We start from the raw sequence: 23,904 nt of genomic DNA, 5'->3' as shown, positions 1-23,904 counted from the left end.
CAAGATACTGTCTCAAAAAACAAGAGCTAGGAATGTAGGTCAGCGGTAAAGCACCCCTGGGTTCAAACCCTAATACCTCAAACAAACAATTCATTTCTGTCAGTCAGATGTTGGACCTTCTGAAGAGGTCCTCTAATTAATCTCTTTCCCTCCCCTCTTCCTCTCTCCCTCCTCTTCCTTCCTTTCTTTTTCCATCCCATTCCTTTCAGTAATAGGGATTGAGTCCAAAGCCATAAGCAAGCACTGTACCACTGAGCTACATCCTCAACTCTTCAAATTTCCTTTTAAATTTTTTTCCCACCATTTCTACTGGCATAAAAAAGAAGACGCATGCGCCGGGGGTTGTGGCTCAGTGGTAGAGTGCTTGCCTAGTAGTTGTGAGGCACTGGGTTCAATCCACAGCATCTTATAAAAATAAATCAACAGAATAAAGGTATTGTGTCCATCTACAATTAAACCAACAAACAAAAAACCCAAAATCAGATGCACAGCCTGGCATGGTGGTACATGCTTGTAATCCCAGTGGCTAGGGAGGCCCAAACAACACATAAGGTTTTCTTTCTTTTTGTGGGGTTACTAGGGATTGAACTCAGGGGCACTCAACCACTGAGCCACATCCCAGCCCTATTTTATATTTTATTTAGAGACAGGGTCTCACTGAGTTGCTTAGCACCTCACTTTTGTGGAGGTTGGCTTTGAACTTGAGAACCTCCTGCCTCAGCCTCCAGAGCGGTTGGGATTACAGGCATGCACCACCATGACTGGCTTGGCTATTCTATCCTTCAAATTTGAAATCTTTTAACTGTCTTCTAATTTTGAACTATAATATTCAACTTACAAAATATTATTTTTAAGTATTCTGTATTTTTTCATGGATACCATCTTTGTTAATAGTTACATTTTCAGATTGTCTTCTCCCTTGTCATTATCAGTGAGGCAATCATCAACAATCTGGTGATTCTTTTGTTTACTTAGTTGTTTTTTGATGCTGGGGATCAAACCTTGGGCCTTGTGCACACTAGGCAAATATTCTACTGCTACACTTCACCCCCAGCTGAGTCTTAAATTTGTTCATTTTTTCAAGTTCACTCAGATGAACTTGACTTTCTCAATGAAAATCTCTGAATTAATCCCTTTAAAGGTCTTTTCCTTGGGTCCACAACATCTCTAGGAAAGAATTTCTCTTTCTTTTCCAACAGACTTACCTGTCAGCATTTTAGAAACTAGGACTCTACCACACAGTACAGTATTTTAGTTGACTTTCATTTTCAGTCTCTGACTGGTATCTGTTTGAAGATTTATTGTTTCACATTATTAAAATATAAATTTTCCTTTCACTGTAAGACCATAGAAGTAACATAGTTACCTACCTAACTCCATAAAAGGAATACATATTTCAGCCAACTCCCACTCCAGTCTAACACCACATCCTCACTTCTGTAGGGCCTGGTATTCCAATTTCTAGGTTACAGTACAAGAAGCAAATTAGCATGCTTCCAATCGGTATGCTCTCGGTAAACAATTAGGTTTGAACTTCCTCTACTGTTCCAAACCACTTTCAGCTCTAGCCTTCTATTCTATCCTTTCCAATTTATAAAAGTTTTGACATCTATTTTCTCATTCTCTGTACCTAGACATTTCAGTGGAGTCTATTTGAAGACAGCTAGCATTAAAGCACCTGGGGTGTCTACCATGTTTTATCCTAAGTCCATGCAGCTTAATTTTTGTTGTTGTTGTTTTTGCTTTTGTTTTAGGTACTGAGAATTTAACTCAGGGACACTCAACCACATGAGTCACATGATGAGCCACATCCCTATTCCTTTTTGTATTTTATTTAGAAACAGGGTCTCACTGATTTGCTTAGTGCCTTGCTTTTGCTGAGGCTGGCTTTGAACTCGTGATCCTCCTGCCTCAGTTTCCCAAGCTGCTGGGATTACAGGTGTGCACCACCACACCCAGCAATGCAACTCAATTTGTAAGAGGAAAATTAGAAACAATGTACACATGAGATTAATAGATATTTAAAATACTGCAGCTCAACTCAACATATATAACCATTTAAGTATTTCCGTAAAGAGCCGGGCAGGGGCTGGGACTGTAGCTCAGTGGTAGAACAATTGCTTAGCACAAGTGAGGCCCTGGGTTCAATCCTTAACACCACATAAAAATAAATAAATAAAAGTTAAATCTCAAAATAAATACATACATAAATAAAAAAGCTGGGCGTGGTGGTGCATATCTGTGATCTCATAGTAGTGAGCCTGAGGGCAGGAGGATCCCAGATTCAAGGCCAGCATCAGCAATTTAGTGAGACCCTATCTTAAAATCAAAAATTAAAAAGGAGGGCAGGGCTGGGGATGTAACTCAATGGTAGAACATCCTTGGGTTCAATCCGTAATACTAAAAAACAAAAACAAAAAACCCCTGCAATCATGTTTTAAAAAATGAATATCAGTTGGGCTGGGATTGTGGCTCAGCGGTAGAGTGGGACCCGGGTTTGATTCTCAGCACCACATAAAAATAAAGGCATTGTGTTGTGTTCATCTACAAAAAAAAAAAAAAAAAAAAAAAAAAAAAAGATTCTCTCTTAAAAAAAAAATGAATATCAGTTCAATTTTATTGAGCTAAAAGCAGTACATAAAAGGGGAGAATACTCCAAAATATTAAGTAAATTTTAGGAGGTATATTTGTTTGTTAGCACTGGGTGTTGATTTCCTGGACACTTGACCACTTAGTTACATCCCCAACCTTTTTGAAGCAGTGTTTCCCCTCAGTTGCTTAGGATCTAAATTGCTGGGATTACAGGTGTGTGCCATTATGCCCACTTAGAGCTTATTTTTTTAAGTCTAAGTTTCCTGAAATGAACATGTTATTACTAAAATTGCTTGGAAAAATAAAACAAGACTGAAAACTGTTAAATTTTTGGCCTCAACAATGCCAGCTGTCCTGGTCTGCTTTGTAACAAAATATTGGGCTGGGGGATTCTCTACAAGGAAAGGAAATTTATTTAGCTCACAAATCTGCTGCCTGGACAGAGTATATTGCTGGATTCTGGCAAGAGCACCCCTGGCTACATCATAACAAGCCAGAAGGCAAAAACCATCCTGTGCAGAAGAGACCAAGTGCATGGGGTAACTTCCATATAAGACACTGCCCCCTTCTCACCAGAGCTAGCCAGGTCTTGCTAGAACCATATTAATCCTTTCAGAGGCTCGTACCTCCAAGATCTAAATATATTAAGGGGGTGGGGAGGGATGTAGCCTTGACCTAGCATGTGAGAGGGCCTCCAACATCACAAAATCAAAAAGATCTAAACATCCCTTAAAGGCACCACCACCACTTCATTATCCCTACACTGAGACAAAGCTTCCAATACATGAACTTTTTTAGGGACAACCATATCCAAACCACAATACCAATCACATTACCTCTGGGCAAGTGAGTGCCATATATATTTTTTTAATCTGTAATTTTAAGGACTGCAAGATTTTCAGCTCAATTTTAGTACCAACTTGGAGGCCAAGCCCAAATTTTAAGAGTTAAACATAAGAAAGGTATAAAGAAGCAATATTTTCCAAATGTTGTAGGTAACTGAGAGAAGAAAATCCAAGCATATTTAACAGAAATTAGTATTGGAGAAAGAACTGCTACATGAAGAAAACACACCTAAAATCAATGGAAAGTCTTGAGTATAAAGTGTAGCCCTTAATTTAAAAAAATCATTAAAATGAAGATTTGAATCCTCTGAATCAAGTTGAGTTAGATACAGGATATAAGACTGGCAACTTTAATCAATCAAACTTTAATAATAATAATTCTTAACAGGGGCTGGGATTGTGGCTCAGCAGTAGAGCGCTCGCCTAGCACAGGTAGGATCTGGGTTCAATCCTCAGCACCACATAAAAATAAAGGCATTGTATTGTGTACATCTACACCAAAAAATAAATATAAAAAAAGAATCACCAAAGCATTTAGGACCATGGTGTTTAGTAGTTGTACTCCCTACAGTCTTCCCACATAGGCCTTTTCTATCTTTTCCATCTGGCCCACAACAAGTACACAACCCAGCTTTTATCACACTTGTCTTTTATTCATTTCAATCACTCAGCCACATAATTGCTACTCAAATCTAGATACCATAATCCCCTTGTTCAAATTACTCATTTTCCTTTACCTCAATTCCAAAGTTCACTTCCATGTGTAGATAGCCCTCAAACCCACATTTTCCTTAAAGCCACTGTACTCCCAATGCTTTTGTGCTTGTCAATAGCCTTCCCTCAACCCTGATTCCCATTACTGAGTGAAGAGGAAGCCTGGGGATGAACACAGGAGTGAAGACATAATAAGTATATCCGATGGACAGAAATGTAATAAACTTGGCTACAAAGGAAGCACAGAATTAATTAATGAGGAGTAGGTGTATTTAGTGACTTGTAGTTAACCTAAAAAAATAAAATCAAGGCAGGCACAGTGGCACACGACTATAATCCCAGCAGTTTGGGAGGCTGAGACAGAAGGATCTTTAAGTTTTAAGTCAATCTCAGCTATTTATCAAGGCCCAAAGCAACTCATTGAGACCCTGTCTCTACTAAATAAAATATAAAAAGGGATGAGGATGTGACTCAGTGGTTGAGTGCCCCTGGGTTCAATACCCAGTACCAAAAACAATGACAAAATAAGAGCCATTTAAAAACTAGCCTCTTGCTGTAATCCCAGTAACACCAGAGGGGAAGGCAGGAGGATCACAAGTTCAAAGCCAGCTTGGGCAATTTGGCTGGACCCTGTCTCAAAATAAAATTAGAAAAGACCTTTTAAAAAAAAATTATTTACATGTGGTGCTGAGAATCAAACCCAGTGCCTCACACATGCTAGGCAAGTGCTCTACTAAGCTACAAGCCCAGTCCTCTATGGAATGTTAAAGTAGAAAGAGAGAATTTTTCTTCACCAAGAACACTTCCCCTATTACTGATTTTTAAAAAGCAAAGAACATTTGGAAAAATAAAGTTTAAATAAAGAAATTTAACCATGTTAAAAATCACCTAAACAGACTATCACTCTTGTCATCATTCTTTTTTTTTTTTTTTTGAGAGAGAGAGAGAGAATTTTTTAATATTTATTTCCTTTAGTTTTCAGCGAACACAACATCTTTGTTTGTATGTGATGCTGAGGATCGAACCAGGGCCGCACACATGCCAGGCGAGCGCGCTACCACTTGAGCCACATCCCCAGCCCTGTCATCATTCTTAAAATGTTTGCTTTTTTACATCATGACAAAGTTAGCCCTCCCCATTTTTTTCCTTAGTGCTGGGGATTATACCTAGGACATTATACATGCTAGGTAAGGTGCTCTCCCATTGAGCTATACTTGTAACTCCAAGATTACTCTTCTTAACCTTTAGGTTATCTGATGAAAATTTATCTCATGATCAAAACAAGTACCAAGTATTTACGGCCCTTTAAATCTGACCATCTACTACTTAGGCACGAGGGCTCATTTCATTATCCTCGATTCTTAGCACTTACAAGATGTAGCCTTGCTCCATGAAAAGGCACTTCCTACTGCATATTCCAAATCAATGACCTGGAGCAAGTCCATCTTCAGGCAATAGAGCTCCTAAGCCTGTGAGCTGGTTATAAATACCCTAAAGACACAATCAGTTTTACCATGTGAAATAGTTAGGACAAACTCCTAAAATATAGCCTCTACTACTCAACAGTATTAATGGAGGAAGGGAAAATTCATAGATAGTTCTTGATCATTAGACTGTGGTGATGAGGATTAAATACAGGGCCTCATGCATGTGAGGTAAATACCTTACCACCATGAGCCACACCCAGCCCCAATCATTAGACTTTGAAAGAATACCTACTTTGCCAAGCCAATACAACTTTCAGAAAACAAGTCATCCTGTTTGTGGTTGTAGGTTGGGTACAAAGTAGTCCTCAGTTTAGCAAAGATTTAGTGTTAAAATTGAATCTATAAAAATTTAAAGTATTTTTACAGCTACATCATTTCATTTAATATCTATAAACATGCCAGAAAATACTGGGCAAGTCCTTCACCCATATAAAAACGCTCAGAAAAGTCCTGGCTCTTTAATCTTGAGTGAAAACTAGGTTTAAAACCCAGAACCAGTGGGTGTGATGGCACAGACCTGTAATCCCTAGTGGTTTGGGAAGCTGAGGCAGGATTGTGAATTCAAAACCAGCCTCAGTAAAAGGCCTCAGAGGCGCTAGGCAACTCAGTAAGGCCCAGTGGTTAAGTGCCCCTGGGTACAAAAAAAACAAAAAACAAAGAACTTTTGGGAACAATCTGCAGAGTACTCTTCAGGGTACCATGAACATTTACAGAAAGATGTATATGTGTAGACAGAATAAGTAGTATTGCTTTAAGTAGCAACTAACTGAATTAGAAACTAACCAAATAATGTCCTATTGCCGAATAATTATAACTAAGCAATTTCCATGTTTTCAAATTCAAAGACCGGATACAATTTTACTGTATTTATCATCATGTGCCTGTGAAATCTATCAAAGGATTTTTTTTTCCTTTTGGTACCAGGGACTGAACTGAGGGGTACGCAACCACTGAGCCACATCCCCAGCCCTATTTTTGCATTTTTAAATTTAGAGACAGGTCTCACTAAGTTGCTTAGTGCCTCGAGGTTGCTGAGGTTTGTTTTGAACTGTGATCCTTCTGTCTCCACCTGAGAGGATGGGATCACAGGCATGCGCCACATCACCCTAGTAATTTTTCAAAGTACTGTGAAGACTAAATTGCTTGTCCAGAGAGGAGTATCCAGAAATAAGATATAAACCATTTTCAGGGGAAAACATGCATGCATTTATTTTTAAGAATTCCCAATAAGGGGGAAAATTCAACATCTTTAAAAATGTGTTTATTTTTTTAAAAAATCAGTTGTGTACAAAAGTGTTTCGTAGTTTTTAATTCTCAAGACAAACACCCAACCCTCCACCCACACCCCACCCTACTTCAATGGTATTTCTGGTAACCCACCCATTTTCCCCTTACAGGAAATTAATGGCTCAGAATAGACCCTCCTACAGAATTTATCATCACTAACAGATTGTTTAGAGTAGGGATCTAGAGACGCTAACAAGCAAGGTTCTTTCTCAGTGAGGTTAATGAGAATCCCTATAATGGCAGTAGACTTCCAGCAGACACCACAACAAAGCACCATCAATTGCTGAAAGCTAAAAAATAGATATTATTTTCAATAGTATTTCATTTTCTATTGGAAAAGTCTTTAAATTACATTAAATAAGTCTCTTTTCCCCCAAAGAAATAGTCTAGCTTTTATTATGATGCCTGTAAAAAATAGGTAACAGCAAGCAGATAGGATTCGTTCACAGCACAGTGCATTGACTTCTCTCCACTCACCCTCAGAACCAAACTTATAAATTGTGCCACACCCGATTATATATAGCAGCATGGTTGAAATAACCAAGCAAAAGGTGGCACATTCACAACTCACATTAGGTGATGATCACAGGTTTATGAGGTTAGATCAGTCCAATAAAGCAGTAACAGAACAGGACAAGGGAGATAACAACACTCCCCTACCCCTTTGTCACAAGATTTTTCATCTGTATTGCAACAGTGCAAATATAATGTATGACAATTTGTAGACACTGGAAAAAAGTCACACTTGGGAAAAAGACTATTTATCAGTAAATACTTCAAGTTGCCTTCCTCCCAGTGACAGCAACTGGCTGATGATAAGCATTTAATTCAAATTGGTAAAGAATGGAAATGCAACTTTCTAAAATCAATGGTTTGTACCCTGGAATTCAAATTCCTTGAAACTAGAAAAAGTGATTAATATATCATTTTGTAAAAGTCCATGAAATAAAGTTAAATGTAAACAGACAGCTTCCTTTTTCATATCTAAACATTGTTTCCATTTATATACAAGAAGGTATACCTGGCTCCAGCTCTTCTCTACCCAGATTCATATTAAATCTTTCAAACTGACAATTCTTAACTTCCCATGTTGCTACATAGGACTGTGAAAACATTATCATACTTTCTATAGAGTTTGAAAAGCTCAAATCAGGCATACACTTACAGTCAAGATCTGCTTTTCACATTGGTAAACTTATTAAGCAGCCTAAACAGTAATATAATACGCTGCATTCTGTAGTGCATAAATAAGCAAAATGTAATTGCCAAATCCTTCTTACAGATACTTAAAAAGAATTATTTTGCATAGTTTTAAGTTCCATAAACAATCACATATGAAAAACTTCAGGAAAAAAAATGAAAAAAGGTCTTTCATTTCAAAAATTACTTGCAAAAAAAAAAAAAAAAAAAAACCCTCAAATTCCAAACATTTACATATACTCAAAGGTGTTATGTGTTTTAAGTAAGCCATAGTCACAATTCTAAACATTTCAGAGAATCAACTCAGAGCATCTAAATTAGTGCCAAATTCCTCAAATATTTACATACCACTGTGTATTTAGGTCCCAAACTAGAACTCATTCAATCATTGATTTGTAATATTTGTACTAACATATGACTTAAGTATTTTTCAAAAGTTAGGCATATACTCAGGAAAAAGACTTGATTATAATAAAAGCCTACCATAGTGTAGGTGAATAATGGCAAATGTGCCTGTACTAAATGGGATCTCATGGGGAAGCTGGGGGGAAGACTTTTTTTTTTTTTAACTGATATATTCTAAAACACTGCAAATTACAAAAATAATTTCCACCAGGGTACTTATCTTATAGGCCTGAATTTTTAGTATCCTTTTCCCAAACATACTTAAGAACAGAAGGAAAAAGAAATTGTGTTAGTTTCTGTATTTGGGGAACTACATCTACATATAGAGAAGTGAAAAAGAAAAAACAAAACCATAAAGACAGTAGAAAATGTTAACAGAAAGGAAGGATTATCATCACATTTAAGGTAACTGAGGAAAATAACTTTTTATAATTAAGAACTCATTATGTCAAACCAAATATTGTATCTTCCAATTTCTGGGTACTGGAGATGCTGAAGTATAGTCAGATGAGCAGATACAATATACAGCCAACATACATAAAAATCACAGCAGGGCAGAGCTGCCTCCAGCAGCCAAGTGTGTAATGCTTGACTTTGGTAATCTCTGACTTCTCTCTCCTTTGTGTAACCATAGACAATTTAAACATACCCTGATAATATAGGCAAATAGTAAACTGGATAGATGTGATAATGTTTATAATCCAAATATTACTAATATCATCACCAACCCCCTCCACTAAAAAAAAAAAATAATAATAATACTAACCAAATGTGGGTCAAACTATCCATATTTTCACACAATCCCATCTTACTTCAAAATATAAAGAAAAGTTCGAAGTTTTAGCTATTTAAAATAAATAAAGAAAAATCTTGTTTCCTTTGGCATCTTTAGAAAATAACTAAATTATAGCAATAAAAGGATGTGATTGCATATAAAGGAATTTATGCTTAAGCAAACATATAAGGGAAAAATACACAGCAACTTGTGTTTAGTATGCAATAGTATCACTATAAGAGTTCACTGTTCATTAGAAAAGCCTTATCAGTTTTTGGAAGAACCTTCACATCTTTAACATTACAATATATTTAATAATGGTTCTTTTATTGCTTCTAGTATCAAGATTATTGAAAAGTCAAATGAAGTTATGCTGACTTAATATGTTCAAAGGTATTTTCCAACACTTCAACGATTATAACTTAAGATAAATAACACTTGAAGAAAGCAAACCTTATATGATTCTCAATATACAGCCTTACTTTAATTCAATCTGATTGCATTACATTTTTGTTATTTTGCATTGGTCCTGAAAATTGAATAAGACTTGGATTTCTATGTATAGAACTGCCTGCATAAATCTACTTCAACCTTCATAAAATGGTCAAATTAAGTGTTTGAGCTTGCAAAACTAATAATTTTCAAACTTTTGAACTTAGAATGAAATGTAACTTTAATATGAATAGAAAGTCTGACTATGTACAAGAAAGGTAAAGTTTTCAATTCTCATATTATCAGAAACATCATAAAGAAAGCTAGATTTATAACACAATTCTATTCCTATGTGCATTTGAAGTATGTACAATAAAACACCAACACAGCTTTCAGGTGTTAATATGGGGAAGGTGCAAGCAAGAGTGACTTTTAAATTATCTGATAAAACAATCTCTATGAAGCCCAATATTAGGCTAAAAATTACCAGATATAGTTCATTGCATCTTTCTAAGTTCTCAACAAAAAAATTCCATCAGTTTAAAAATCAATGTCAAATTCACTGAAAAACTAAGTTGGGTTCTTTCATTAAATCTGGGAATACTGCAACGTCAAGTATTTACTGGTTTTGCAAGAAAAAATTGCCAGCTCCATTTTAACATTCTTACAAGAGTGTTTAAAAAACTGTGACAAAACATTCCAAATCTATGACCTAAAATTGGAGCAAGGGATACTGTCCCTCAGCACGTTTCCCCACCAACTACAGAGAACTTTACCATCAGAATATTAGCTGTGTGTGGTAAGAGGGGGAAAATAGATATAGTGTCCCAGTCTGTTAGCAGGGACATAAAGGCTCTGAATAGGTCACCATCTTCGATTCTGGATAAATCTCATATTTAAGAATTTTCTAATGCTTAAAATGGTGGTCTTTTCAGCTACCCATCCTAAGAAGTCAAGTACAAGCATGCAAGTAAATTCACAGGCACAGAGGATCCATGTTAAAAACAGTTAAGGTAGCTGTGATGCAACACCAACAATTTGAATGGCCCTGACACACTCAAAATATTATCTTAATTATTCAACAAAATCCTGAAGCAAACTCTTGCTAGTCTTGTTACACTGCTAAACACTAAAGTAGCATGTTTTTTCCATGGTTTTAGCTTAGCTCAAAGAATCTTTACACTATTAAGTATGAAAAAAAAAATTAAAGTATTTCCCCTTTTTAAATTTACACAGACGTTTAATTAGCTTTATTTACAGAGCAGGGATTTTTTTTTTTTCAGTCTCCAATGGTGCCTAGATAACATCATTAGGCAAGATTGCCAGTTTAAAAGAAATCTATGCAGAATCCTAAAAATAACAGATGTTGGTGCTCCTCAAGAAGAGGCAAGTTTGACTATCAGCAGCTCTCTCTCTAGGGCTCAGTTACTCAGAAGCAATTCTGTTGCAGTCTCTACATCCCATGATTTTGAAGACAAGGCCACTATTACTGCATTCTGTAGAGAAAAAAAAGAGAAGGCGACAACAACAAAAATCAAATCTCAAGGAAATATTTTTAAAATAATCACTATTCTTTTTAATGAGAAATCATTCATTGTTTCTTAAAGTTGCCTCATACTTTCAGTGCATATAAAGTTTCTAAAACCAATGACTGGTAATCAACAAAAAGAAAAAATAATCAGGGATTTTTAGTAATAGAAAAATTGTTTATCAAAATTAGATTTTTCTCTTATTTGCTAAACCAATCTGCTAAGATTTCCAGCAATAATTTAAAACAAATATATATCAAAATCAACATTCCCTTATGTACTTACCCTATCGAAGCCCATAGCACATAGGTTTTCTATTTTTTTGGTGTATTCTGGACTAGAAACTGGTGCTCCAGCATACACGTGTGCCCAAAGTCGAGCTGTTTGTTTGAACATTTCAGGATTTTGTTTGTACTACATGGGGGAAAAAATTGATTGACATGACAATAGTTATAATATTCAATATAATAGTTCATCTATTAATTACCTATGACCCTGCTTTTATTTTTTTTGTGGAGCTGCAGATTGAACCCAGGGCCTTGTGCATGCATGGCAAGCACTCTACGAATTGAGCTATATTACTGAAGCCCTAATACCCTGCTTTTTTATAAATAAAATGAATTTACATTTAAAATGTGATTCATTGGGTCTGGCTCAGTAGTACATGTCTAAATCCCAACAATTTAGTTGGTTGAGGCAGGAGGATCCCAAGTTGGAGGCCAGTCTGGGTAACTTAGTAAGACCCAGTCTAAAAATGAAAAGTAAAACGGGTCGGGGATGTAGTTCAATGATAGAAGAGTACCTTAGGGTCAATTCTGAGTGCAGGGGCAAAGAGGGTATTCACTGGGCTGAGAGTTTAGTTTTCAATCTCTAGCACACCCACCCTATAAAAGTGATTCACATTTCAATGTGTCATTAAAGAAAACACTGCTTAACATGAAGCTTTGATTCATAAGATGGATTGATGGAAGGCACACCACCACCATCAAAGAAAAAAAAAAGAAAGAAAAATTCTACTTTCATCTCCAAATTCCACAAAAACAATTAGCAAAAACCTAACATTAAGTTAGGGGTTAGAGTTGTGGCTCAGTGGTAGAGTGCTCGCCTCACATTTGTGAGGCGCTGGGTCTGATCCTTAGCACCATATAAAAATAAATAAATAAGGGTATTATGTCCATTCAAAACTTAAAAAGTGAAGTGAGTTCCAGTGAATTTGATAGATGTTTAATATTAAGTGAAGTGAGAGATATTGCAAAGATTGCACAACTTTATACAACTAAACATAAAATTATATGAAAATCATCTAATAAACAGGACCAACTTTGGTACTAACCATAGCTCAGGCTAAAATACAACTAGATTTTTGCAGTTTTCTTAGAGTTGTATTAGTGTAGAGTGCTTTCTTTCTTTTGACAAGGCAAGTGCTCTACCACTGAGCTATAACTCCCAGTCCAAGTGAAGAATAATTTAAGAAAATTCTACATCTACAGTTCTCATAGCATGTTATACCCTTTCAGTAATGGGAATAGGACCTCACAAAATGGCTGAGGCTGACTATGAACTTGCAAACCTCCTGCCTCAGCCTCCCAAGCAGCTGTTATACCAGGTTTTCAGATGATTATTAATTAAACATTTTGAATATTTTAAGACTCATAAGCTTCTATCACATATTAAAATGATAATCTTATTTCTACCATCAATGAATAAGAAAAAATAATTTAAAAAATTTAAAAAATCTTGTTGGAGGGTACCAAGGGTACTTAACCACTGAACCACATCCCCAAACCTTTTTTATTTTGAGGCAGATCTCCCTAAGTTGCAGAGGTTGGCTTTGAACTTTTAATCCTCCTGCCTCAGCCTTCAGAGTCGCTGTGATTTCAGGCGTGTACCACTACACCAAGCATAAATAAAAATTTCAACTATTTTTGGTATAAAACCTTTTAGTTTAACTTCAACCTGTGAAAATGTGAAAACTGGAATTCAAGTCATATTACTTGACTATTAAATAAAATAAATATGTACATATACATTATATGAAAAACAATAATTCCAAGCACTCTCAGAAAATTAACAGGACATATTATCAAGAATATGAATATATACACACACACACACACACACACAGGCTGGGGCTGTAGCTCAGTGGTAGAGCACTTGCCTAGCACAAATGAGCACTGGGTTCAATTCTCAGAACCTCATATAAATAAATAAATACATAAAATAAAGGTCCACTGACAACTAAAAAAAAAAAAAATATATGCATGAGGGCTGGGGATATAATTCAGTTGGTGGAGTGCCTGCCTCGCATGCACAAGGTTCAATCCCTAGCACTACCAAAAAAAAAAAAAAAAAAAAAAAAAAAAAAATATATATATATATATATATATATATATGCATGAAATAAAGAATGGATAGATCTTAAAGGGAAAGGAAGAAGAACAGAACAGTTTCTAAGAATAGACAATACATAAATTGAAATCTAACAGGATAAAGAGGTTTGTTAGGAGGAAACATTTCCCTTCAGAGGACATATGGCAGAGAGAATGAAAAGACACATAAAAAGAAGTGCAATTTCAGCTGGGTACAGATGGTACACGCTTGTAATGCCAGTTACTCAGAGTCTGAGGCAGGAGGATCAAAGTTCATGGCGATGAACCTGGGTTTGTAGACAGTCCAAATCATGGAGAACCTCTTCAAACTAAAGAATTTGGATTCAAATAAGTGATAATGGAGCTATTAACAAGTTTTTAGTAGCAAAGTAACAGTTTTATACAATATAAATGTTACTTTATTAATGTAGAAGATGGAGAAAAGGAAAAGGTTCACAAAGAGAGAACAGAAGAAATGGGCCAAGTGTGATAGAGCACACCTGTAATTCCAGCACTCAGAAGACTGAGGTAGGAGAATCACAAGTTCAGGGCCAGCTGGACAACTCAGTGAGAACTGGTCTCAAAATAACAAAGGTCTTGGGATATAACCTAGTTGTAAAGTTCATGTGTTCAATGGCCAGTTAAGGGGAGAGAGGTGTGAGAAATTAAAGGAAAAGGGGACCTATGGCTATCAGAGTGTGTATGAAAACACTGACAGAAACTGGTGATGCAATCAAGAGCAGAGGTGGGAGGGACAGAGGGAGAGACTGCTCATAAGTGCACAAGGAGAAGCATGCTCAACATGCTCAAGACCCAGGGTATGGTCCATAACGTTAAGAGGGGGAGAAAAGAGGAAGAAAAGGAGACATGGAGAAAATCTCCAAAAGCTGTGTGACTTGGGTATTTAAATAAACTGGTGATAGTATCATAAAAAATAAACTGATTTGCAGTGTTTTAAGATTCTGCATTCAGTTTCAGCAATGTGTTGTATCTAAGGGGCATTCCTATAGAGCTTACTTTTGCAGTTTAAGAGATGCTCAGGAGGGAGGTCAATCCTAAACATTTTGGACAACGTACAAGTGGTAACATCAGTGTAGATATGATCTCCCAAGTGAATATATACAATGGAAGGTAAAGGGAACAACATCAGAATAAGCAAGTTACATTTAAAGGACTAAAATAATGAATAATTGTAGGAACTAAGAAGGAACAACTACAAATATGAGAAGAGAAGTATCAAATTGTAATAACTTAGAATAGAGCTTGGCAGACTTAATTTAAAACTTTCAGACCTCACAGTTTCTGTTGAGTGTTGCCACTATAGCTGGAAAGAACACAAGTAAGCGTGGCTGTATTCAAATAAAGCATTATTTATAAAACCAGCCAATACAACTATAATTTACTGATCACTTACCTTAGTGATTAAATACCAGAACTAGAAACTATTTATTCTGTTTAGCCAATTAGAAAGTCATTGGTAATGCTACTATTCCAGTTCACTACCATGGTAGGAAATGATTAAAATTATCACCAGAAAAGATCAAAACTGAATGGAAGAGCTGGACAGGGTAGTGCACACCTATAATCCCAGAAGCTTGGGTGGCTGAGGCAGGGGGATTGCAAGTTCAAAGACAGCCTCAGCAACTTAGTGAGGCTGTAAGCAACCTAGCAAGACCCTATCTCAAAATACAAAGTAAAAAAAGGGCTAGGATGTGGGTCAGTGGTTAAGCACCCTTGGGTTCAATCCCTAGTACAAAAATTAAAAAAAAAAAAAAAAAAGTAAGGATGAACCTCTGTTCATGATACATACATAATATAATATGTGTAGTAAAATGTTAATCACAGAATCTAGAAGCTGGGGGGATACATACTATGATCCCTGCAATTCAGGAGGCTGAAACATTGCAAGTTCAAGATCACCCTAAGCAATATAGCAGAACAACATCTCAAAATAAATAAGTAAATCTATCCACCTAAATAGTAGATACATGGGTGTTCACCTTTTTTGTTGTTTTTGTGGTGCTGGGGAAATCAAACCCAGGGCCTTGTGCATGCTAGGTTAAGTGCTCTTTTACTGAGCTACCCTGTCTAGCCCTCACTGTAATTCTTCTGATTGTACGTTTGGAAACACTCAAACATTAGAAAAATAGCACCTATCATGTACGCAATTAAACTATGTTAAAAATAAGGGTTTCACTATTACATCTGACAAAAATCATCTTACTATGAGAAAGGAAACCATTTCCAAATTTAGTTCCAATAGCTCATGCTCATGAATTAACATCACAAACCACTAGAGACTCATCAACAGGTATAAGGAAGACTTTCAAAAGCATCACCTTACCTGATTTGCTACTACTGCATCTTGTGGATCATCCGGTTCTGCAGCTGCCAACAATGCTTGCAATGACAATAATACCGTGCGTAGAGTCATTGCTGCTGCCCTAAATTTCAAAACAGGAAAATACTCCAATTATAAGGACTTTGTATGGCAAAAGTCAAGTCAATGTTTTCCTGAATAAAACAAAAATCTACTAGTGCTAAGTTATTTTTACTTATAGAAGTTTATATTATATATACCTGCCTCTCTTTTGTTCCTTACAATGGGCTTTTCTATTTCTTTAGATAATTCAAATAAATTCCATCCCATATAGGCTTTTTTTTTCTTATTATTGTTATCAATACCTTTCTTGTCAGCTCTATCCACTAAAGTTTTAACCATTTTTCTAGACATATAGTGAAAAAACATTAGTACTAAATAGCCTGTGGAAATGTCATTCAATGGCACACTAAAGACAAATAAGATACTACTGAGTAGATCTCTTTTTTGGGGGGGGGGGTACGGGGGATTGAACTCGGGGGCACTTAACCACTGAGACACATCCCAGCCCTTTGTTATTATTTTATTTAGAAACAGGGCTCACTGAATTGCTTAGGGCCTTGCTGAGTTGCTGTGGCTAGCTTTAAACTGCATTCCTCCTGCTTTGTAATCCCAAACTGCTGGGATTACAGGAGGTATGCCACCAGGCCAGGTGTAAATACCTTTTATTTTCAAGAAAGTCTTAAATAATGCCATATTATTCTGAAATGGGATAAGCTTTTTGGTCAAAATGCAATACTTAATTCATATTTCTAAATGTATTTATAAAGAAAATATCTTTTATAAAGTAATTATTTACCTAGAAAAATGAGATCTATCTATCTAGAGAAACTTCTTGGCATCTGTTAAAAATGTATTTCAGCCTTTTCCCTGCTGTCAACAAGTTGTACGGGGGCAGAGGCGGAGGCTCCAGTTACTTTAAGATTCGGCTTCATCCATAACCCATAACCTTTTGCCATGGCGCCATGGCCAAGGAAGGCATTGCTGCTAGAGGTGTAGTGGACTTCAACACTGCTTTACAAGAGGTGTTGAAGACTGCCCTCATCCACAATGGTCTTGCATGTGGAATTCACGAAGCTGCCACAGTCTTAGACAAGAAACTAGGAGAATGGGCAGTCCTCTGTAAAACTGACCCAGAGGGCAAACCTGTAAAGTGGTTGGTTGCAATTGTGGTCTATGGCAAAGAATCTCAGGCCAAGATTGTTAACAAAGAGTACTTCAAATGCAACAAATGAGCAAATAAATTTTTCACTCGCATTCCTAAACAAAAAAAAAAAAAAAAAGTATTTTATCAGGCTGGGTTGGTGGCTCAGTGGTAGAGCACTTGCCTAGCATGTGTGAGGCACTGAGTTTGATTCTCAGCACCACATATAAATAAATATATAAAATAAAGTCCATCAACAACTAAAAAAAATTTTTAAACGTTTTATCAAATAATATTAAAATGTTTATAAACATGAAAAATATAATGCTGACATACCAAAAATGTTGAAGAACATATCAATATGCACATTCTTTTTAATACAAATGAGACCATTCTAAACCAGCCTTTTCCAATTGGGTTCCTGATTCAACCCACAGAACAGATAAGGTTCCTCTATTTTCCCACAGTTGGTATATAAATAGGACCATTCTTATGTTTAAGAGAAAAGTAAATTTATTTCCAATATAGATTTCTTATGGCAGTGAATCTCAACTTAATGTTGTTCCCCTAACCAGCAGCATCAGCATCACTTGGGAATTTTTAAGTAATGAAAATTCTTCCCACCCCACACCCACCAAATCAGAAAACAAGTGTTTTTTTTGTTTTTGTTGTTTTTATTTAATTTTATTTTTTGTACTGGGTATGGAATTCAGGGGCACTCAGTCACTGAGCCACATCCCAGCCCTATTTTGTATTTTATTTAGAGACAGGGGTCTCACTGAGTTGTTTAGCATCTCACCATTGCTAAGGTTGGCTTTGAATTCTCGATCCTCCTGCTTCAGCCTCCTGAGCGGCTGGGATTATAGGGGTGTGCCACAGTGCCCAGCACAGGTGTGTTTTAACAGCTTCTCCAATTGATTCTAATGTATGCTGATTTATAAAAAATACTGTTCTTTAAGCTCAAGCTAACAAAGGTTGTTCTATACTAATGAAATAAAAACAGTACGACATCTGTTATGTCTGTATTTTATATCCTGAGAGGGAAAAAAAAATACATTATGATTCTTTAAAAATGTTCATAGAATAAAATTTTTAATGATAAATTTATCATTTTAGATAAGCTACTAGAACTGAAAAAACTGGCAATGATGCTAAAAAACAAACATAGCTGAAATGCTAATTAGTATTTAAAACAATATAGCTTCACAAGTTGTTTTCAACAGTCATAAAAACTTTAATATGGACACTGTTAAGACAAAAGTTAAGATGGGTGTGGTGGCACACGTGTATAATCCCAGTGGCTGGGGAGGCTGAAGCAGGACGATGGTGAGCTCAAAGCCAACTTCAGCAATGGTGAGATGCTTAGCAACTCAGTGAGACCCTGTCTCTAAATAAAAAACAAAATAGGGCTGGGGATGTGGCTCAGTGGTTGAATGTCCGAGTTCAATCTCTGGTACCAAAAAAAAAAAGGGTAAAACATACAAAGCCAAATTCATATCTTAAATATTCATTCTTGTCTTTCCATTATCACAATAATAAGAAAATATTTTATGAAGCAAATACATTTTACAAAGAGTACATGTTTATAAAAGCATATACACAGCCTGACGTGGTGGTGTCCACCTGTTATCCCAGTGACTTGGAAGGCTGAGGCAAAAGGCTCACAAGTTCAATGTTAGCCTCGACAATTCAGTGAGGCCTTAACTCAAAATAAAAAGGTCGAGGGATGTAGCTTAATGATAAAGCACCAGTAGGTTCAATCCCCAGTACTTAAACAGTACGACATCTGTTAAAAAACGAAAAATAAAAAAATAAAACAAAAACATATACACATCAAAAATTGCCTAGATGTAAAACATAAAGCTAACTGAAATCACCCAAACCAAAAAGGGGAAAAAAGACAAAGTATCATAGAAATGAATATATAACACTTAGCCTCGCTACTTAATATCTCATTAGGCTTTTTGCATACTTTAGCAGAGCTGAGGCTTCAATGTGGAACTTGCACATGCTAGGCAAGAGTTCTACCATTGATGTGTACCCCTAGTCTAACCAATGGAGTTTTTTTTTTAATATTTATTTTTTAGTTCTCGGCAGACACATCTTTGTTTGTATGTGGTGCTGAGGATCGAACCTGGGCCGCACGCATGCCAGGCGAGCGCGCTACCTCTTGAGCCACATCCCCAGGCCCTAACCAATGGAGTTTTAAAGCAGCCTAAAAAAAAAAAAGAAAAAAGAAAAAAAAATCCATGGCATCACTTTAAGCAAAAGTTATGTAACTCTTTAAAATACTGGTTATTGACCAAAAAAGAGCATGCTACAGGGACACTACTACATCGATGTTCATAGCAGCAGCACAATTCACAATAGCAAGACTGTGGAACCAACCCAGATGCCCTTCAATAGACGAATGGATAAAAAAAATGTGGCATTTATACACAATGGAGTATTACTCTGCATTAAAAAATGACAAAATCATAGAATTTGCAGGGAAATGGATGGCATTAGAGCAGATTATGCTAAGTGAAGCTAGCCAATCCCTAAAAAACAAATGCCAAATGTCTTCTTTGATACAAGGAGAGTAACCAAGAACAGAGTAGGGACGAAGAGCATGAGAAGAAGATTAACATTAAACAGGGATGAGAGGTGGGAGGGAAAGGGAGAGAGAAGGGAAATTGCATGGAAATGGAAGGAGACCCTCAGGGTTATACAAAATTACATACAAGAGGAAGTGAGGGGAAAGGGAAAAATAATACAAGGGGGAGAAATGAATGACAGTAGAGGGGGTAGAGAGAGAAGAGGGGAGGGGAGGGGAGGGGGGATAGTAGAGGATAGGAAAGGCAGCAGAATACAACAGACACTAGTATGGCAATATGTAAATCAATGGATGTGTAACTGATGTGATTCTGCAATCTGTATATGGGGTAAAAATGGGAGTTCATAACCCACTTGAATCAAAGTGTGAAATATGATATATCAAGAACTATGTAATGTTTTGAACAACCAACAATAAAAATTAAAAAAAAAAAGAATTAAAATTAAAAAAAATAAAAAAATAAAAAATAAAATACTGGTTATTTCTTTTAAGGAAATGTACTTCAATAGTGGAGAAAATCTTCACTGAAATGAAAGTATTTCATATTAAAACAATTATTAAATTCACAACAGTTATTTTAACTTGCAATAAAAAAATGAAGGCTTTACATGCATATGTATGTTCTGGGAGTGGGGGGGGGGGTTGGGGGGGTTTAGACCAGGGATTGAACTCAGGGGTGCTTGACCACTGAGTCACATCCCCAGCCCTATTTTGTATTTTATTTAAAGACAGAGTCTCACTGAGTTGCTTAGTGCCTTATTTTGCTGAGGCTGGCTTTGAACTCATGATCCTCCTGCCTCAAGCTCTGGGATTACAGGCATGTACCACCAGGGCCAGCTAAGCATATATTTTTTTATTTGTTCTTTTTATATATATATATTTTATCTGTGCAGTAGTGAGCATCTGTTTCTTACAAATCTTTTTTTTAGATAATTTTTTTTTAATATTTATTTTTTAGTTTTCGGTGGACACAACATCTTTGTATGTGGTGCTGAGGATCGAACCCGGGCCGCATGCATGCCAGGAAAGCGCGCTACCACTTGAGCCACATCCACAGCCCTTCTTACAAATCTTGATAAGCTCTTTATAACATTACATAGTCAGCCTTATATATTGTAAGTTAAAAAGGCAACAAACAATTCTAAAATTGGTGAGTTTTCAAAAGAATGAAGTTGGATTCTCACACCACATATAAAAAATTAATTCAAAATGGATTCAAGGTCTAAACAAACATATGAGCTAAAACTAGAACAGAGGGCAAGTTTTATGACACTAGGTTAGGCAATGATTTCTTAGATATGGTATCAAAAGTTCAAGAAACAGCTTCAAAAAAAAAGGAAAATGGATTACAACTACTTGACCATGAATAGATGAATGCAGCAACCCACAAAATGGGAGAATTATTTGCAAATCATACATCTGAATAGATTAATATCCAGAATATTTAAAGAATTCATATCAACAAAAATTCCAATTTAAAAATGGACAAGTGGGGTCTGAGGTGTAGCTCTGTGAAAGAGCACTTATCTAGCATATGCAAAGCCCTGGGTTTCATTCCCACTATATGGTGGGGGGCCTGATCAAATACTTCTCCAAAAATATACATAGGACCAATAGGTATATGAAAAGATACTCAATGTTGCCTATCATTAAGGAAATGCAAAACAAAATCACCATTAGTTAGCACCTCATAATTATTAGGATGGCAATAGTCAAATTGGAGTTAATATGTGATCCAGTCATTCCATTATGCGTATTTACCCAAAAATACTAAAACAAGGCTTGAATAATTATTCAAACATCCACGTTCATAGGAACAATACAAACAATAGCCAAAAGGTGGAAACAAAGTTTTTCTCAGTGCATAAATGGATTTTTTAAAAAAGTTTAGCTTTTGAAAATACTTACAATGGAATATTATTTAGCCTTAAGAGGGCAATTCTGGAACATGCTACAATGTAGATGAACCTTTAAAACATTGTGCTAAGTGAAATAATCCAGACATAAAAGGACAAATATAGTATGATTCCATTAATACAAGGTCATCAAATTCATAGAGACAGAAAGCTGGGGGAAGTTGTTACTTAATTAGGGGAGAGTTTTCGTTTTCCAAGATGAAAACACTTCTAGAGATTGGATACATAACAATATGAATGCACTTAGTATTATTCAAATGCATCCTAAAAAATGGTTAAAATGGACTGAGCTTTCCCTCTACCAAAATCCCCTGCCTTCTTCCTTTCCAACTTGGGACTGACAGTATGGCTCCTGCAAAGAAGGGTGGCAACAAAAGCCTCAATGAGGTGGTGACCCAAGAATACACCATCAATATTCACAAGTACATCCATGAAGAAGGCCTAAAATAAAATGCTCCTTGGGCACTCAAAAGAGATCCAGAAATTTTCCACAAAAGGAATTGGGGTCTCCAGATGTGTTCACTAGGCCCAATAAAGTTATCTGGGACACAGGAATATGGAATGTCCCATACATACCCATGTGCAACTATTGAGAAAACTTAGTAAGGAAGAAGAATCACCAAATAATCTTCATTATCACTTTCTAAAATCTATATATAATGTGGATGAAAATTAAATGCTAATTGTTAAATAAAACTATAAAACTGCCAAAAACAAAACAAAAATTTAAGTGATATACTTTTCCTTTAGAAACTCGTAAATTCACTACTTTCTACTACTTCCTCTATGTTGAATGTCTTTCTATTGTGGGCATACTCACAAACTATTATAGACCTCTGGGTCTATAAGAATCAGAAACTAAGGACCTAGTGGCACATGCCTACAATCCAGTGACTTGGGAGGCTGAGGCAGTAAGACTTCAAGTTGAAGGCCAACCTGTATAATTAAGTGAGACCTTATACCCTGTCTCAAAAAATAAAAAGAGTGAGACACATAGCTCACTGACAGAGCACTTGACTTGTATATGCGAGGCCCTGGGTTTAACTGGAAGGAAGGAAATAAGGAAGGAAGAAAGAGAATAAGGAAGGGAGGGAAAGAAAAAGAGGTGGGGCATGGTGACGCACTGCCTGTAATTCCAGCATTTCAGGAGGCTGAGGAAGAAGGATTGCAAGTTCAAAGTCACTCTCCATAACTTAGTGGAACCCTAAGCAACTCCATGAGACCCTGTCTCTACATAAAATACAAAAATAAGGCTGAGGATGTTGCTCAGTGGTTTAGTGCCCCTGAGTTCAATCCAGGTACCAAGAAAAGGAAAGGGAGGGAGGGAAGGAAGGGAAGGGAGGGGAGGAGGGAGGGGAGGAGGGAAGGGAGGGAGGGAGGGAGGGAGGGAGGGAGGAAGGAAGGAAGGGAGGAAGGAAGGAAGGAAGGAAGGAAGGAGAGAGAAAAGAGTGGGAGGAAAAGAGAAAGAAACTAAGAACCCAAAGTTGAACATTTTCAAAAGAATAGGGTATCCTTGAAACTGCAGAAAAAGATCTAGAACTACAGCTTCAGATTTAATTCATAACAATCACAAATAGAAAAGTTAAGATTTTTCAGGATAGTCAAAAATTTCAGAATTATTTTGGGAAATGTTTAAGTATCAACTGGTTAAAAAGAAATATAAAAGCAAAGTTTTTATTTATTTATTTATTTAAAGAGAGAGAGAGAGAGGAGAGAGAGAGAATTTTTTAATATTTATTTTTTTTTAGTTATCGGTGGACACAACATCTTTCGTCTGCATGTGGTGCTGAGGATCGAACCCGGGCCGCACGCATGCCAGGTGAGCGCGCTACCTCTTGAGCCACATCCCCAGCCCAAAAGCAAAGTTTTTAAAAGCTGAACACCAATCAATAAAGTTATTTTGAAAACTTAATTTTAAGAAAATTAATACCAAAACAAAACCAATTTTTCTGACGTAAAATGCTACAGAAACTGTATGTTTGACAGTACAAAGAAATGTGAGGCCAAGCAACCAAAAGATGGCACATGTGTATAATCCCAGGGACTCAGGAGGCTGAAGGCAGGAGGATTGAAAGTTCAAGGACATACTGGGCAACTTATTAAGACCCTGTCTCAAAATAAAAAATAAAGAGGACTGAGGATACAGCCCAGTGATAAAGCACCCTGAGTTTAATCCCCAGTACCACGCACAAACACCACCCCCCAAAAATAATAATAAAAACAAAAATAATAA

The 23,904-nt window shown here is 36.4% G+C and overlaps 1 protein-coding gene across 3 annotated transcripts in view; it reads right to left on the bottom strand.

Moving 5' to 3' along the window:
* Window positions 1-9,759: 9,759 nt before the first annotated feature.
* Ube2k (ubiquitin conjugating enzyme E2 K) overlaps window positions 9,760-23,904 on the bottom strand; it is a 68,751-nt gene continuing 54,606 nt past the window's right edge. For all 3 annotated transcript variants that reach the window (XM_027938569.2, XM_027938562.2, XM_071614224.1), the window contains 3 exons: window positions 15,980-16,079; window positions 11,552-11,680; window positions 9,760-11,233 (listed from right to left, as the gene is read on the bottom strand). In XM_027938569.2, coding sequence (XP_027794370.1) covers window positions 11,159-11,233; window positions 11,552-11,680; window positions 15,980-16,079 — 304 coding nt within the window. In that variant the 3' untranslated portion in view covers window positions 9,760-11,158. The remainder of the gene's footprint in view (window positions 11,234-11,551; window positions 11,681-15,979; window positions 16,080-23,904) is intronic.

This window comes from Marmota flaviventris, chromosome 7, assembly GCF_047511675.1.
Source record: "Marmota flaviventris isolate mMarFla1 chromosome 7, mMarFla1.hap1, whole genome shotgun sequence".
Classification (NCBI taxonomy): domain Eukaryota; kingdom Metazoa; phylum Chordata; class Mammalia; order Rodentia; family Sciuridae; genus Marmota; species Marmota flaviventris.
This window is presented reverse-complemented; position numbering and strand designations above follow the sequence as displayed.